The sequence below is a fragment of the Dendronephthya gigantea genome, unplaced genomic scaffold (assembly GCF_004324835.1).
Source record: "Dendronephthya gigantea isolate DGI-Jeju-01 unplaced genomic scaffold, DenGig_1.0 000011F, whole genome shotgun sequence".
Classification (NCBI taxonomy): domain Eukaryota; kingdom Metazoa; phylum Cnidaria; class Anthozoa; order Malacalcyonacea; family Nephtheidae; genus Dendronephthya; species Dendronephthya gigantea.
Window position 1 is genome coordinate 1,083,820 of NW_021163021.1, and position 19,085 is coordinate 1,102,904.

Sequence of the window (19,085 nt, forward strand, 5' to 3'; positions counted from 1 at the left end):
ACAATACATCGTAGGGAAAACAAAGCATAATCAGCAGATATTTCAACTGCCTGCAGCTCTTTCGAGAATTTTTCCAACAGAACAAGTAGCTTACGTGTGACATTCAAATTGAAGAGAACCGGGAGCGAAGACAGCTGTTTCTTTAAAATTCCCTTGATCCTCGTTTTCGTGTCAGCAGAGAGATTGGGGTCGGTTTTCATCTCTTCAAGGGTTGCGCGCAGCTCACTGGTCTTCTCGAAAATAACATCAGCTGCCTTCACTCTTGTCGTCCATCGTGTTGCGGATAGGCTCTAGAGTCGAAGGACTTTGTATTCCTCTCCATTATTTTCTTGTTTAAACTCTTCTTGAATTTTTTCAAATAAAAGAATGCGCTTAGGGTAAGCACCAACAATTGCGTACAGACTTGGCACAGATCCAACGATGTTGATAACAAGGGACATCGCGTGATTGCATCCTTAACAATTAGCTCATTGCAATGGGCGAAACAATGAACATATATGGCGTTTTTTGCAACTGAAGCTTTAAGCTTTCTTGCTAAAGATTTCATTGCCGCTGCTCCATCGAAACCCATCGCTGCCATCTTGGCGCCTTCCTAGCTGGACCTGAGAAGGATATCTTCCGTGTACTTTAAAAGGGCATCAGCTGATAGACCCTCACTGCATTCAAAAATGCCAACAAAATCTTCAGAAACTTTGTAGTCATCATCACACGTTCTCACGGAGAATGAGAGTTGTTCTTTCTTGGAGACGTCAGATGATTCGTCGGCAAGAATCGAGAAGAAGTCTTTTTCTCTCACATTTTCCAACAAGTTTCGTCGGGCGTTCAAAATTAACAGTTGCTGTTGTTCAACTAGAATATCATGCGCCGTTGTATAATGTTTCTCGTTTAGAAGCAGTTCCAAACCCTTGTCATGAATCGCTTTATCTAGGTTAAACTGGTATATGTTAGAATCTAAATCTGTGTTACCTCTTATAGCAACGCCTTGACGCAACAATGTTTTCATTGTTTGAAGATGGGAAATAAGCCCTTGTCTTCGCAGCTTTTGCATGTTAATATCAAACAAGCGAACAGTTTCTGCGATGCCGCTGGTACGTCTCATTCTTGCAACCATTTTAGCGCAGGAATCTTTGTGAAAAAGGCTCTCTTCATGCTCGGCAAATTTTTCGGCACCTTTTTTCCAGTTATCAAACCCTTCCCCACATTTGAAATTGAATGTCCCTGACCCTTTCTGTGTGTCACTGTTTTCAGTGCATGTTAAACAAAACGCCTTTCTCCTCTCCCTGTTGAACGCAAGCCAATCGTGCTTTTGAAACCACTCTCGAACAAAATACCGTCCATTCTTTTCGCTACTCGACCTGTCCTGGGTAGTAAAGTTTTTGGCAGCTTTAACCCAGGTTTCTTGTACTTCCACGTTTTCGTCTCCTCCCATTTTCATTTCGTCTTCAGCTTCTGTCTCTGCCTCTGGTGCATTTTTGTTCATAACAGGCTCCTGAGGACACTCAATTGATGTTTCACCGCTTGTATGAACTTATTTGGGACTGTCCAGGTTGAGAAGCCGCCTGAGCAAGCAACTTTGTTGCTGTCTTTCTATTTCTTTCAGCTCTTGGCATAGTGATAAAAGAGACGACCTGAACATGTTTAAAAACAAATGGTTTTATTATGGTAACAGAGACTGACAGCTGGCGAGCGGCGGCGTTTCCTGGCTGCACTTTCATGAGGTTCATCTCGTTTTGTTCTCGCGTTTCTCGGACAATCTCACAGACAATTCCATTGTCTTTTCCTTTGATGCATGTATGGTGACATGATACCATTCACGTATACAGCCTATATGCAGTGTATACACTACAAGGTTTCGAAAAAAATATCTCCCTACACCGGCCAGCTTAATTATTCTATATTTATACTGGTTAGACATAAACTATGGACTAAATTTGACAGCTTTGTATTTATTGTGGATAACTTGTGTTGCCTTAGTAATGGGGTAGGCCTACTTTGAGTTTCAAATAGCCTAGATAAGCCTTTCATATATGATATACACTGTAGGGGGAGTGGATAGATATATGATAGCTCTATTGTAAGAATATTTTTGCAATTGTAGTGGTAAGTGTTGTTGTTTACATTCTCTAATTCTATAATATATGGTCGCAGTACAATCGTGCTAATTTGAACTGCAACAGAAACAAATAAACCATACTTGACGAACAAAAATACTAGAAATAACATACAATGAGAAAACAAATTACAACTTTCCTACCTTCTTGGTATCTATGTGACTATGTCTTATATTCCAATTCTTCACTGATTCTACTCTACGAATGGCGAATGCCCGAATGGCGTATTTATAAACAAGTTCTATTAGCTGTTAATTATTAAATATTGCTTGTAATCAGTTTCAAGCCGTTTGTCCGTTTTCAATCAATATTAAGCAAATGTGACGCTAATTTTCACTAATGGGAAAAAATCACTACTACAATTCAGACAGTATTCTTATGGGCACCGTCGGCCCCCCTTGCCCCCCTTAAGAAAGGGCAAGGGGGGCGAATGCCCCTCCTTGCCCCCCCTCTCCGGCGTCCCTGATGCTCACTGTCCACATAAGAGTTAAGATTTTCTTCATATTTTGATAGTTCCTTATAAAATATTACAATAACATTAAAAACAACAAAAGGGGAGGGGGGGGGGCATTGAGAAAGCAATAAACAACATTTGATTAGGTTGTTTACATTAAAAGTCATTTACCTCAAAGAAGTTATTCAGAAAGAGATGCAAGTAAATGCCACAATTATTGCTGTGAGGTGGTTGCTGTGGAACCTAGGAGGTGCTATTAATAATTTCAATGACAGAATTTAAAGTTGATAAAAATATAATACTTTCAAATATATTATACCAAATGACAAGTTAACTTGTGATGTTTCTTTGGCCTCCCTGATATAACACAGATAATCTTGGTAACTAAGGTTATATTACAGTAAGACATACTGTATGTATATTCTCAACATTATGTAATAATAGTATAGTCTCAAGAAGTTAATGTAGCTGACCTGTAAATAAGACTAATTTCAGTTCTCCTGGATGATATATTAATTGTCAAAGAGTCCATTAACAAAATGTGCCTTAAAATGACATTTTTAAAATTATTTTTAACCGTATAAAGAACAACGAAAATGCATTGGAACCAAAAGGCATCCAGACATGATAGTGTCATTGTCAAATCTTTTCTTATTGCGCATACCATGGGGTCAAAGTTATTTAATATAATTCATTTGATACATCAATTAGTAAAATATAACAAGCCCCTTAATATTTTACATTCACTTTACTTGCCTTCGGTTAATAGGAATAACAATGTAATCTTCATTAAGAAGATCTCCCCCAAAAACATGGGTAGCACTTTGCATTCTTTGTTTTCTAATGTAAGTATAAACGTTAGCAGTGAATATACAATATGACTGAATACATTGTTCTAATTGGAACTGTTTTGCATGTGTGCATGAGTACCTGGTTGTCTGCAGTGTCAGATCTTGCTCTCCACAAAGTGTTGTATAAAAGAAACTGCTTACAACGGGTAAAGGACAGGCAATCTCCCTAATTTACAAATAAATAAAGAGCACATGCAGTCAGAATCAAATATAAGAAAGTTTGCCCATTAGCTGGAAATGCACCCAGGTGGTACCAATTCCTGTTTATAAAGTACACACATCTATTTGCAAAGGTGATTGCAATGATAAACATCTGAAATTTTAAGCAGAATTTTCACATTGAAGCACAAAATGACATACTTACTCAAAAAGTATTGCCACTATGGTGTCATTGACCATTGTGTTTGGTTCCAGTGTGCATATGTCACTTTTGTAAACATCGATACCATATACTTTCACAGACCTTTGTGCTGTGGCCAGTCGTTCAGATGGATGTGGACTTTCTATTATAATTGCAGCAGAGAGTGTATTGTCTTCTAATTTTTCTAAGGTTAGAAAATGCTATTACATTTTGATTGTCAGCAACCTACCCTTACCACCCACAAGTTTAGGAATGCTCACCTTTTTTTCCTGCTATTGATCCTTTCCTGTCATTTAAAAGTTGCAACATCATCGATGGAAGAATGTGTGTTTTCCAGAAAGCTTCTAACTTTTCCAAAACTCTTTTGAAGAAGATTGCAGCAAATTTCACCTGACATGTGTGGGTACCCTTGTTGGTCCAGACTACAAAGTCACATCTTGAGAGGTTTGCAACAAACAATTGTTACTGAACTTGAAAATAGTATTGGCTTTTCTGTGACAGTTTGAGCTCTTCACCAAACCTCATGCCACCAATTTCTTTAGTCAGAAAGGCTTCCTTGGGTGGCAAATCCTTATGTTTCCATGGGCATTTATATTCTACAATAATAGGAGGACAGTTATCTGAGCACTGGCATCGACAGATGTTATCCAAGCTTGCTCCAAGGAAAGGTTTCTTATTTGATATTAAAAACCCCTGGGGCTGCAGTTGAATTTTATGATGCTTGTGCCTTTCCTTGTGAGTTAAACCCCATTCTCTTGGTGTTGATGGCTCTTGCTTGATTTCCTTTTGAATATGTGGCACCTTTGGGTGAACAATTTGATTTACAAGGCAGCTAAACATCATGATCTTTGCCAGTTTGCCAGGATGTTTTTCCAGTGTTTGCTGCCGAGTGTATACTTTCTTACATTTTGATGCAGTGATGAAACCAGCCTTATTCTCATACCACTCTTTGCACTGCCACTGTTTCATGGTGATTGTATTAACATTTTTATCTCTTCTTCAGAAAAGGTCAATGCTTCACACAATGTATCAGGGTTGTTCAGGTTGGTATGGCTGTTCTTCATCTTCATAACTAGTTTATTCTTCATAATTCCAGAAGGTTGATTGTCTGGGTATGATTTATCATTTGTTGTGCTAGAAGACATTTGTTTATCACACAGATATGATATATATATCACGACGATTTAGCAATGGTAGGATGACAGGTGGCTGAGGTTGGTTTACTGATGGCTTATCTTAGGCTTATTAAACATGGTGTTTATTTTTTTGTGAACTTTTTCAACCGTTTTACATTAGGTGAACATTGTTCACCTTTTGCTCTGACATTGAGCTTGATATTCTGGCAGTATGTGTGTTTTCTTTTTCTCTTTTTATTTGATGGAAGTTTACATTTTTCGATAACCAAATCTTCAACTTTCCTTGGTTTTGTGCTTCCTGTAGGTCTTTTCACACAAACACAAGGTTTGCTTGTAGAACTATCTTTACCTCATGTGTGTAAAAGATCTTCAAGGGAGTACAATGCAGCTGCTATATGTTTGCATCCACTGTCACGCCCGCCTTTACACAGGCACTTTGCCTTCAAAATGCTCCCTCTATTTACACCTCTACCTTCTAAAATGAAATATAGGTCATAGCAGTCTTCACCTTCATCGGTTTTTGTTTTCATCGCTGGTTGCACTTTGCCTACATAAACATGAATACCTTTGTTCGGCATTGTCTTTGTCAGAAGAGATTTAACATAACCATCTTCGAATAAACAATAGTCATCGAACGACTTATACGCAGCTAGCCCTTGTTTGTCGTACTCTGAGGAGTGATAGATTAAGTAGTTAAATATATCATAGAGTCCAAAAGGCGGGGAGTCGACAAAATGATTAACTGCCTTAATTTTAAATAGATCTTCGATTTCCATATCATGGATTTGATATCGATTTCAATTAATTTACCATAACTGTTGTCACCGCAGCTTTTCTGAGTAATGCTAGGTATTGATGGTAAATTCATTTTGTTGGTAAATTCATAGTTGGTAAATCAAGTGCTGGTTTAAGATTGCCGTTCACACTTACTCCGGAATCGATAAGGAATTTTTTTATCTCTGTAACATTCATCTTGGTAAAGTCTTTTCTCTCGCCATTACTATCCATTATTCGCAATACAATTAAAAAATACAAACGAAAAAAAAACAACACAAGAATGTAATGTTTAAATGATTAACAGCCTGGAAAACTAAGCTTGTTCTTATATTTTACTCTTGTCCCAACTTGTGGCATTTGTTTACATCTTTGGTCACATGTTGCAGCACATGGTTTTACAGTCAAAAAGGTGGATTCTTTGCGCAAATCAATCAAGTCTATGCCAACCAAACACCAACCCTTATCAACTTCAAACCTTGTTAACTTTAACTGGCTGCAACATGTCAAAATTCTCTTTTTATTTGCAGCATTTCTTTGACACCTTCTCATCAAGAAAGTGTATTTTACAAAACCTAAATCAACTACATACAGCGATATGTGTACACATGTATTTTATCACAACCTTCTCTTATTTCTACTTGTCCTCTCTCTCTCTCTCTCTCTTTAAACTGCAGAGACTGCTGTATGATCTTGAAATGTAATTTATCCTCCCATCATCAAATCAGACAGTAACACTGTTCCCATGTACTTCAACTACTCTACCAGAAATGGCTCTTAGTGGATCTGCTCACTTGTTCTTCATGAGAATCCTTCTCATGAGAATCCTGAATTTGTACGCTTGTTGTAATATCTCATAGACTTTAGCTGATATAAAGCATAACTTCTTTCGATTTGAGAATCATATTCAAACTTGGACACCTCTGGTAACACACCAAGTCGCATTTTTCTTCTGAACATGAGCTTGTATGGACTTTTCTCTTTCACAGGATGCGGCATAGCATGGTAGGCAAAAAAGGCTCAAAAGCTGCTTCTTCTTTAGGCCCTCAAGAAAAAATTGTTGTTGATTTTGTCAACTGTCACAATGGTGCAGCTATCTGGGCAAAGTTAGGGATAAATTGGTACATACATCCCACCATTTGTAGAAAACATCTTACTCCTTCTTTTGGGTTGGGTAAGAATTAGTTTGCGTGTTTCAGGAGCTTTTAATGTTCCTATGCTTTTGAGGGATATTAAAGAGTGTTCGAAATGTTAGTAAACATTAGCAGATCATTATAGAAATGTTGGTATTTGTGAACTTTAAAATTCCAGGTTCAAATTTAGAACTTCAGGTTCACACTCCCATCTAGCGTTGTCATTCGTTCACACATCGACTTTTTAAACAAAATCTCCTTCTGTGCTATATTTCATCATACCCAATTTAATAAGGGTTATTTCTCATAACAAGGAGTATTCATGAATGCCATCTTCAACAATATAGAGATCAGCAAGTGTTTTGGCATTCTTATTTTACATCTTTGCTCCTTTCACAAAAATGCTGTCTTTGTTCTTGTATCAGTTCTCTATATTTGTGTTCTTTCCCCTTTACATTGTTGTGAAGGTTTGTGAATGATCATGATGATGATAATGATCATCATGATAATGATCATGATAATGATCATCATGATAATCATTATTATGATTATCATAATGGTAATTATAATGACCATCATCATGATCACGATAATCATAATCATAATCATACTGTAAGAATCCAAACCCAGGTTGCCATTGTGGTATTGACCACATTTTAATGATAATTAAGCCCGGCGCACACTAGAGCTATCAGCTGACTTGAGCGTCACTCGTGGCTGTTGGCTGAGCTGTTTCCTGAAGTGTGTGGTGTCATATACCTATCAGCTCAGCTATTAATATCAATGTGCATGCATCTTTTCCATGTTTTACTGAAGTCAAGATGGCCGATGTCAATGAAAATCTAGACTCGAGCTCGTCGGAAGATGTAGAAGTTTTGCTTTCCCTTCCCATATGGCAACAGAGACAAAGGCGCTTGAGAGCAGCTAACTGAAAGACGTAAAATCCTGGGTTTCATGGAGTGTCATGCATAGTAGAACAGACTGGTCAAGCCTTGCGTGAAGTTATGAAACACAAGTATTTAAAGGTATAAAATTTTATTTTGTAAACTGTGTAGCTATAACATAGGAAAATGTTTATTATAAGTATCAGTAAAAAGTATAATTGTGCACAACATATTAGTATGATATATTGTCCTGTTCAGTAGTGATCCTCTTCGTAGGGCATACCATTTTGCTCATAAATTGGAGGTTGTTGGCTTTGTGGGGTACCAAGCATGATTGGGTGGAAATAATTTCTCTGGCGTGGGGTTGTATCACTGTTAGTGTCTGTATTTCCTGGGTCAGTAATCCAGCCTGCGCTTGAAAAATGATATTATTCATATTGATGGTGGAGCAGCTGGCAGAGCAGGTGATGCTGGAGTTTTTGCTGATTCTGCATTGAATAAAGCACTAAGAACAAACTCTTTAGATCTTCCAGATGCAGTTGCCTTACAAGAGATATAAAAAAAATTACATCATATTGTTAGGGATGATGCCTTTCCTTTAAGTAACCATTTAATGAAGCCATATCCTTATCGGAATTTGGAAAAAGAGAAGCGTTTGCTAAAGCTGTTTCTCAGAGCTCTGATTTTAGTTTTGACCCACTCACCTATAAATAATAATTGGATTTGTTAGCTTAATCACAGATAACTTAAATTTTTGATAAACAATAAAGAAATGTCAAATTCTAGGCAATATTACTTTTCAACCATCAAGGAATCATGTAAACCTGACTGCACTGAAGGGAATTCTGGCTAGAAGGCAGGAGTGTACAAATTCCCTACCCCAGTATTCTTATTTCAGTTATTTCTCACAATAACACTAATAAAATCTGAATTATCTGACATGTTGTTTCGAGTTTTTCGGCCAGTTCTTAAAGCGCCTTATTGCGTATCTCTTGATTCCTAAACTCTGGACTTCGAATGTGGTACAAACAAGGATGATCGGGCCTCGATGACTGGTTGTGCAGGTTTTAATGGTGATAACTCAAACAATTGTGTTGCAACTTTTGAAAACAACCGTGCCTTGTAAGAGCTCTGCAGATTGTGATTTTTGGAAATGCACACATTTGCCAGAATTCTTTACAATCTCTTCCATGTCAGAGTTCATCCTTGGCCAGTACATTACTTTTTATGCACACTATCTTCAATTGGCAATTCCAATATGAGACTTGTGAATTACCTGCAGCATTGCATGTTGCATTTTGGAAGGAATCACCAATCTCATACCCTTGTATACAACTGCATCAACAATTGCCAACTGACTTTATAAGTCCCAAAAAAGACAAACTGTTAGAGGAAGCTTCTTCTTTTTTTTACAGCCAACCATCCAGAATTACTTTGTGTGGCTCATTTAACTCTGTTTTGTTGCATTGCTGCAGCTCTAGACATCTCTCTTCAGTGATTGACAGATATTCAATTACACTGACATTTTCAAGGTTCCTAATTGCTGGTTGTGGTGATTCTTAAAGATATGCCCTTGACAGCGCACCACTGGAGGCTTAACAACGTTATTCTTCAAGAGTTTTCGAAATGAAGGTCCTGTATATATCTGACTTTTTTAAAAAACGTAAATCTACCTATAATCTAAGGCATAATAGATTTAATGTTGAACAGCATAGGAACAATAGCCGTTACTTGCATAATTCTTACAGCTATATAGCAGGGCATGTATGGAACAATTTACCGCTCTCTGCTAAATCTGCAAAGACATTAGCAGAATTTAAGCTACATCTAAAACACAGTGAATTTATAGGATGTCAGTGTCAATCTTGTATATAATTTCTTAGATTTGTATCTTACTAGTCTAGTTTACCTTTCTATTACCATTTTCATTAATATACAATTGTATCTATAGTATTATATAGTATGTCATGCACTTTATACACGAGCCTCTGGCTTGGATGATCAGGTAACCACATTCTGTGTATACGATTTTAAATAAATAAATCATTCATTCATTCATTCATTCATTCATTCATTCTTTGAAGTCGCATTGGAGCAGACTAGAGTGGTTTTTTGAATATCTGCTCCAGTGGTTTGTGGTTGTTTGATGAATATAATTCACCAATGTGGTCGTTTGCTTAATATAACAATATATAACAGTAGAACTTCTGGCAGGCATGAACGATCAAAAGCATTTCTGTTTCTATTTGCACGTAGTGCTGTTCTGTGTGTGGCATGGCATGAGAGGTGTATGCAATTGGTCGTTTATTTTGTTCATTCAATTCCATTTACTCTTGGAGCATTTTGGAATTTTCAAAATAATGTTTCATGTTCCCACCAATGTAAAACCCTTTACCAGGAGAGGCAATCTGTTCACAACCTACAATGTCAACAATCCCCTCAGCGTCACCACACCCATTGTCATCAAGGCCAAGATGTTATTGAGAACCATGACCACCACGCCAGTAAAAAATGCTCGCAAGATGGCTGATTAGAAGTGTCCAAATGTTTCAAAATGAGTGATCTGCAAATCTGGCTAATCAGTATTCAGAAATATTGCCCAGCTTGTCTTGATCATTGTACTAAAATGGACATCTGGAAATGGAAAGCAATAGTCTATGCGGGATAGAAAGCGGAAGATTCAAGGATGATTTTGATATAAAGTTTCCTATGGTTACTTTATTTGCTTCAGTGCAATCTTTCAGGCCAAACGCGAAGTTTCTTGTGAATTTGATTAATTCACAATGTTTGGGTAGTTATATCTTTTCTGTTTTTAATTCAATTGTTTTTATCCTTTGATTTTATTGAAGTATATATGTCTGTGAACAACCATATGTTTTTGGTTTTTTTATATTCGCACGATAAAATCTCAAAAATGTCTTGGCCAAAGGCATCACAATACAAGCGTTTTAATGTTGGCCAATACATGAAGCAACACTGGATCGAGAACTCTGGATCGAGAAGCCAAAAAAAGCCAGGCTATGGCTAAAAGACTTGAGCGATTAGATGAGAAGGTAAGTCAAACTGTAAGCTACTTTTTAAATTTATTACCAAAGAATATAAAGATACATAGAGTATTGTTTTCTAGAGCATTAATGACATGTCAAAAGACCATACGGCGTACTGTATACTATGTGTGGAGTGAATATTACTATTCTCAACTTAGGCTTGTCAAAGTACACCATAATATTGCCAAATATTCCATTTACACCATGGTACTCTGAAGAATTAATGAATGAAATATACATGTATTGCCACGTATTTAAGGATTGATGGCCCCTTGACCAGCATATATATGGGCTAATATATCTTTAGGTGATGTTAGACTTTTAGGTAGCTAAACTTGTTAGCCAAGTGGAAGCAGTAGATGAGATCAGAGAGGCTAGTGGATGAAATTGGACAGAATGAGGTAGGACAACGAAAGGAAGAAAGCTTTATGATTAGTAGGCGACAAAGTCAGCACCAACTGGAAGATCCAGCACCAACTGGAAGATCCAGCAAGTACAGATGTAACCATGCAACTCTTCTCATGCAGAAAACTTGTTCCCCATACACCAAACAATGGCGTCAAGTACAATGCTTGGCGGATAATTTTTGGCCTTAGTTAAAACAAGAATACCTCTTAACTCTACAATGTCAATGTAAATGGAAAGACACAGTACACGGTGGTCGGTTGCTATGCATTTTGCTCCCGGAAGTGCGGGCTCGCATCAAGCAAGTGGTTTTCCCCATAACAACGCAAAATATGGCGGGCAATAGCGATGCAGTTAGCGATGTTTTATCTAGACTTTCTAACATGAATCTCGGCTCATCTAACGATGATACAGAGCGATCCGAACATTTTTGGAATAGGGCTACTATAGAAATGAAGTTTAGTGTAGAAAAGCTTTGGCTGGACGCTGTATGGAAGTGTAAGGACAAGCCAAACTATGGTATGCGTAATCTTGATGCCATTCTAGAGGAGCGCGCTTCAAACAAATTTGAGCTGACTGGGCCGCTGATAGATGGTTTTCTTGGCGAATTCGGAAAATCTATACATGCAAAGCTCGGAAGTTCTCGCAATACTGGATTAATGCCACCTGTGAGACTGTTTGTGCCCTTTACTATCTTGCAACACATATTCAACATCGCTGTTGGTTATGGCGGGAAGCTGACAAGCACTAGCAAAACGATGTCCGTGACAATAGAAACATTTGAAAATGCGTCGAAAGTGTTTTCTCCTGTGAGGTTCTCTGGGACGAACTTCTTGAAAAAGAGGCACTTCGAGAAAGTTAACGAAAATGGCAGAAATATTTTCAAGTACTCCGGGAGGGCTGCAGTTGTTGTTGGCAAATGTACTCCTTTGCTGTTTGAGTACAATATGAAACAGCAAAAGCTAACAACAACTTTCTACATCCAGAGGTACAACAAAGAAGATTTCTCGTTAGATTTGCGTCTTCAGGCACTCATCAACAAAATGTAAATATACTGTATATACTATATAATTTAATTGTTCTGTTTTTATTACATACTTTACTGTCCTGAGTCTGGGAGCTGCTGATCATAAACCATTAAGTTTAAACAATTTTGCAAGGCAATGCAAGCTTTCTACTTTATATGCACTGGTCATTGCACTTGTACGATTGCATGGCGACTTTAGTAATTACAATAACTTGTAGGTACACCACATAAGTATTAAATACTGCAAAGCTTTCGGTCTGTTAACCCGGACCTTCATCAGTGCAATGATAAAAGCTTTGCAGTATTTAATACTTACGTGGTGTACCTACAAGTTATTACCATTATCTCTTGTTCACCTATTAAGCTGCATTGTGCCTGGGTGTGCAAATTTACAAAATTAGCAATAAATTCTGGAGTAAAACACTTATGGACAGATGTGTGTGAAATTTCTATTACAGTACCATTTTCATAGTGGACATTTACATTTACGTGATATAATACTTATTGGGTTAGATATTAAAATTATGGATAACATCAAACTATGAATGCAAAGGTACTGATATATGTGAGGTTTGAATTTCCAATCATAGTATGACATGAACTATATTAGAGATTATATATACCATTACATAGATCCTAAACTATATGAAACAATATTACATGTATTTGGATTATTAAATCATGTTATATGCAACAGGTTGTATTGATGTTGTTACCATGTACATAAATTTTCATAATTTTTCACTTTAATAAATGGCATATGCCCAAAAAACAGTTTTCGATTTCACTAATTTTACAGTTATAAACCAGCCTTTATATTTTGATCAATTTTCCTACATTCACAATCACAATCTGCATTTAAGGATGCCACACTCAAATTTTTGCAATTGAATATCAGTGACAATGGCAATATTATTCAAACAAAGCATTTTTCAGAGCGAGCCTTCTTAGTTTTCAATATAGGAAATGCCTTCACTGGCAAATGAATACACTTTTGTACTTTCCATCTATCACACTTATATGTGGTCATGTTAAGTTGTATGTACTTTAGGTATTTCTTCTTAAAATGATATCATTGTAAGTTTGATAGATGGAAAAATTTCAAACAAGTAAACTGCAATAACAAGGAATTTTTAAGGAAAATCAAGGAATTTTTTAATATGTACATTTTGTACATAGCCCAAAATCTTTGAATTTTGACATTTTTTCAATTGAAAACTCCTTCAATGGATAAGGACCTACACTGATTTCTATAAATTGAATGGAATACATTTAAGAGTCAGCAGATAATGCTCCTTCAAGACGCCTTATAAGAATACCCTTCTTACCAGAAGTGGAAAGTCCTTTTGTCCTCAAGTGGTTTTTAAGCTGTTCTACCGTCAAAGATTTTAAGTTACCAAGTGAAATAGCTGCAGATTGAAGCACATTGGTATGTACAACATCTGTGTGCACTTTTAACCCTGCTGTATCTGGAAATCGTTCGTTACATGTACTGCAAGTAATGGGTTTAAGTATTGCAACAACTTCTGAAGACAACTTTCGTTGTTGTGCACATTGAACAACATGTCTTGCATCAAGACACACACTACAATATGCCTGCTGAACTGCAACCTTCTTTCTACCACAGTCACACCAAAAAGGTTCATTACAATGAGGAGGTTTACGGGACCGAAAATGTGAGGCATAAGATGATGGCGAAGGTTGGTGCTCAGGTAGGTAAAATGACCTAACATAGTTTGCCCTCATAATCTGCCACCACTTTCCATTATTGTCACATTTCCTTGATCTATTAGTCAAAGAAAGTTCTGCTTTAAGTCCAGCATGCTTGGACTCTTTGGCTTGCAGGGATAGTATGCCAAAACCAATACCATATTGATCATACAACTTCCGTGCATGATATGGTATAGCATATGCCACTGTCCAGACAGTAACATTAATGCTTCCAGGAAAGAAAAGGACTAGCATATTAAAGTAATGTTGGCAGAATTCTTCTAGCTGATCAATTTCACCAAGGGACTGGACATGAATTTTATTAAATAATCCACCAGCATTCCTTAAGTATTCTGCTATCTTAGAAAGAGCTAACCTCTTCAGCTTTTCCCCCTCTGTCTCATCCGGATATTCTAAGCCATCAACAAGTCGGTAGCAATGTCGGGCAAGAACTATTGCCTGCCACCAATAAGACGGATACTTAGCTTGTTGAAGCGTTTTGCTTCATCACTGTAATGCTCTTCTAGCTTTGACCTTAAATAGGCTAGCCCACATCCATGCACTGAAGAATTACTAGTACAAGGTTTATTCGATACAGCACTTGCGGCATTTTTGAGCATGATATTCATGTTGTCAGCAGCCGTTTGCTTTTGCAAGTTTAGCACTGAAAATTGCCTGGTAATTTCAGGTGAAACCTTAGAAATATCAACAGTATCAACACTTGGGCTACCTAACAATACATTCTCATTATTCACACTGCATGAAACTACTACACCACTTTCTGAAACAGCTAACCCATTAAGAGAAGACCCTGTTAAAGGAATTAAATTAGCAACAGCAGTATCATTACACACACTTTCAGAAACTTCCAATCCAACAGGTGCAGACAGTATCTCTATAAACCTGTCAAAAAGCCCCCGTCTCAATGCCTCACTATAAATTAGATCGAGAAAATGCTGCCAGGCATTGATCTCACAATGAAGTGGATCTGGTTTCACTCGATCGGCAAAAATCCCAATTCGGGGCTTTCCCAATTGACGAATGCCATTGTCAGCCATAAAAGAAAGTTTCTTAGCATGTATAGCCTTAACACTAAGTTCTTTTGGGAGGGTAGCAAGATATGTATTTACCATATCCAAGTGCTTCTCACGGATATCACAAGAATAGGGCTGCCACAAATTATCACTAAAACCAATACTGCCACCCATGGTACACATATTACCTTTATGAACATTCGCATATGGAGAAGGGTATGTTGCTGCATTGTTCACCTCGTTGCAGCCCCAGTTCTGCCAGCTCATATCTGCACTAGGCTGGAATTCAAAAGTACATTCCCTCTGACACACAGTAAAAACACTTGATTCAAGCAACAGCATTTCATCAGTATGCTGTTGCCAAAGAGACTCAAGAACCTCATGCTTCTCACCAAGACTAACACAATGCAAAAGATATTGGAATTCTCTACTCCTAACCCTTTCTCCTAAATTCCAAATGTCAAACTACCTATCGACATTGTGAGCTGGCTGGTTTCAGGGGCACCATCGTCGGAGAACTGGAAAATAAAATGGTTAGTATTGCCATTGAACCACACAAGCTGCCGGCAGAGATGTGGCAACCTTAAATGCAGATCAATTATCATGAACACTAGACCTGTTACTGTCCTGGTGACACCAGGTACATTAGGAATTTGACTAACACTACCTATATCTAGGGTTTTGACAAATTTCTCAACACTCTCATCTGATATTTTGGAGAGGGAGACTTGAATGTCAAGACCCAAACACTTAACATTACGAGGGATCCATACTTCATTATTTGCATCAAACACAGTTGACTGTGTTTTACACAGCAAGTTATATTTCCGGCGTGACAAGAAATTTTCATACTTGAATGAAATAGCTTGTGTCATGGAACTTTCTGACTGGCTTAAGCCTTTCATAACTTCACAGGCTATACCTTCTAAATATTTTCCTCGTTTATATTTGCCAATAAGATTGTCCATCAGTTCTTTTGGGGCATTTGCTGCTACCAAATCCCAAGCGCCAAGCAGTGAAGCTTCTTCTCCCCCATGGATATACTCCAAAACATTTTTTGTCTCTTGCCGTCTTCTGTAGCGAAGGCTTGAGGTGCGGCTTGTAATATGTTCAATTGTTGTCCTAGTGTTTTATCTTCTCGCTCGTGAATAACCTTTCTGGTCAAGAAGAGTTTTTAGCTTCTCATACTGCCTGGTAATTTCATCTAGCTTTACTTTTTGCTCGGCTATTTCTGTTTCATTGGCTTCTTTTTCTTCAAGTGAAGTGTTCAATTCATTTTCTGTCAAAGAATGAAACAAACTATAAGGGGCAAAACATTCTTCTACAGGCAATTATGTGTATTATCTTAGACTGAGTATAGGAATAATAAATTACATGGGATCTAAAAGCCCAAAACACTCGGTTTACTATTAGTAACTCAAATATAAGACATACTTGCAGTTTCTAGTTTCTCAGCAGCGGAGTTAACTTCCTCGGCGATTTCCTGACGCTTTACAAGTATTTCTTGCTCAGCATGAGAAATATCAGCTTGCCTTCTGCCGACATCCTCAGTGTCCTTTCGCACTTCTCGTTGGCTATTCTTCAGTTTATAGAACGCCGATTCCTCCCAAAAACGGTTGAATTGCTTTTGCGAATTGCATTTTCCGACGTGGTACCTAACCTTGCTGCATTTTCGGCTTTTTATACATTGTAAAGGCAAGCTAAAATAAAATGCACAACAGGAGTCGAGCAATCAATATGGCGAAATACAATGAAAGCAAAATATGCAAATTTATTTCGATTTACAGCGCACTTTCTTACCTTTGTTGCGGGCCACTGGCCATCCATATATTTAAATTACTGATAAATCTCAATTTTCCCCTTGAGATTTTTTTTTCTAATGCTGTTTAATCGTGTTTCTTAGGAGAATATATCGTGAAAATTGACGATATCTGGCCTTTCTTGTCAATTTCTCCCAAGATATAAAAACGAAGGGGGGGTTGCCAAGGGGGATTTGTTTATATATACAATATCTTACTTAGGGTACCCTCCAAGGTAGTTTTAAGTCCTACATGTGGCCGTGTAAACCAGGAAATGGCCGGCAAACTAGGTCCATTTGAACTCTTTTTTTTTCACTTTGGTAAATGTTTTAATGTTTTTTAGAGCTTTATCCTTGCGATGAGATATATAACTATCTCTTATTGCCTCAATATTTCCGTGATCAATAAAAAATAGGAAATATAGGCCGCGGAATATTGGTTAGCAATGACCGCGTCTGATGCGCTCTACAGGAAACTAAGTCCGAGTTGGGTAATTGAAACCTAGCGGGAGCAAATTCCATAGCAACCGACCACCGTGGTACCCAAACTGGAGATTGGATACCTGGTACTTCTATGGTGTGAGGAATCTCATCGGAATGATTGGCCAGTTAGACTGATCTCAAAAGCCATCAAGAGCAATGATGGAAAGTTCTAAAGCATGGAATCTAACAGCTTCAGACAAACTTACGAAAGACCAGTCTGTTCTATTGAAGAAGAACAAATTGTAGCGAAGTAGTTTGACAGTGGTAAGATTTGTACCAGATAGGGAATGTTCTGGCCTTCTCAGGCCATGTAAGCCATGGTGCAACATGGCAACCTGATTTTTACTGCTCAATAAGCATGATAAACGATAAAGTTGGATTGTTTGATTACTCTTCACTTTGCTGCATCCTGGCTGAATCAAATGAATAGACATTTTGGTAATTACATCACAACATTTATTTTTTAAGGATTACTCCAACATCATGGATTTCAAGTTTTACTCTCACAAGCTATGTGCAAAGATACAAAACATCCTTTTACAACCTGTGCAAAAAACATTTTTTATTTTGTCTAATAAGTATGGAAATAAGCCATAACGCAGGAATGAGGCTTGTGGTCATGGCCATCAGCCTTGTTCTTGTGTAATGGCATATTTCCACATTTATTGTCAAAATAAAAAGAATTTTCATGCATGGGGTCTAACTTGCTTTCCTTGACTGAATTTGTTGGCTTGTTCCGATTCCACTGACATGGCAAAGCTTATGGCTTTAATCAAGTCTTCATCAGCTACAGATGGGTCTTTCAGCAGGGGCGGGTCTTTGCATGGATAGTTTTGTCAGCTAAACCAGTTTCGACAGCCTGAGGGAAAAGGCCTTGAACTATATTAAATTTTAGTGTGCAACTGCAGTGATACAAATACTACCTTCTGGCACGTTGAGGAATGGTTGGGGATCTTCCTTTGGTAACATGCTAATATTACTTAAGACCTGGTATAATTTTGTGGTTCTATTTCCTGAAAATGGAAATGGAGGATTTTTCATAATTTTGGTAAAGTTAGACCACTCCAAATAGCTTCATTCATAATTGCAGTCCAGCCTGAACGAAATGGACAACTGCAGTAATAACTTTGGTCTCAGTGTAACCTTTTTTAATCCTGTTTGGATTTATGATATCAGTGATTGATAGGTTAAATTGTCCTTCTGTCCAGGTTCCCAACCAGGTTCTCAAATTAAGACTTGACAAGCCAGTTTCACTTCCGGGTCTTACTCTATTTATTTCTCGGTCTGAGGCTGGTTTCTCTGAGCACTTGGATTGTTCTTGGGCTTGTTATAATAACTGCATCTTTTGTTTCAATTCCTTTTGTGTTAATGACAATTGCTCATACTGTACCTCTAGTTCTTGTAATCCTGTTTCTTCTTGGTTTCAACATCCACTGGTGCTGAACTTTCTCCATTTTCATCCAATGTTTGCTTGTATAGAAGGGACTTAATTTTCAGACCGGGGTGTGAGAAATTGTTTCCCTTGCACTCGCATGGTTCGTCTTCAAAAGTATTATGGATGTTCCTGTACAGTTTAAATTTCCCCATTTTTATCCCAAACTTGTTAATTCTGCCATTTTTAAGTCAAGTATACGTGACTGGAGTTCTCTCATAAATTCCTCATCCATTTTTGCGCCCGCTGTCCTTAAGGACAGCGAAGCTATGTCATCGCCTCGATCTCGAATGTTTGGCAGACCGCGAGTTTGCGGAAAAGGCCTAAGCCGAGACTAGGATACGTCATATCCTGTCCGTGCCATGCGGCGTTGCTCAAGGGCTCAGAAGGCATCAGCGCGCATCGTAAGAAGTATTCGTGCATTCTCCAAAGTTTTCTGGCAGTT

General features: G+C 37.7%; 1 protein-coding gene and 2 pseudogenes across 1 annotated transcript; all 3 read right to left on the reverse strand.

The window, feature by feature from the left end:
* Positions 1-592: 592 nt before the first annotated feature.
* Positions 593-1,480, reverse strand: LOC114518601 (zinc finger MYM-type protein 1-like). The gene has a single exon (XM_028538616.1). It carries the CDS (start codon positions 1,478-1,480, stop codon positions 593-595), a length of 888 nt encoding a protein of 295 aa, XP_028394417.1.
* Positions 1,481-5,035: 3,555 nt separating this feature from the next.
* LOC114518602 lies at positions 5,036-5,921 on the reverse strand (annotated as a pseudogene).
* Positions 5,922-13,416: 7,495 nt separating this feature from the next.
* On the reverse strand, positions 13,417-16,054 carry LOC114518603 (annotated as a pseudogene).
* Positions 16,055-19,085: the final 3,031 nt, after the last annotated feature.

Excerpts from the sequence above, each read along its gene's own strand:
- LOC114518601 (XM_028538616.1), bottom strand. The coding sequence starts at position 1,480 with ATGAACAAAAATGCACCAGAGGCAGAGACAGAAGCTGAAGACGAAATG.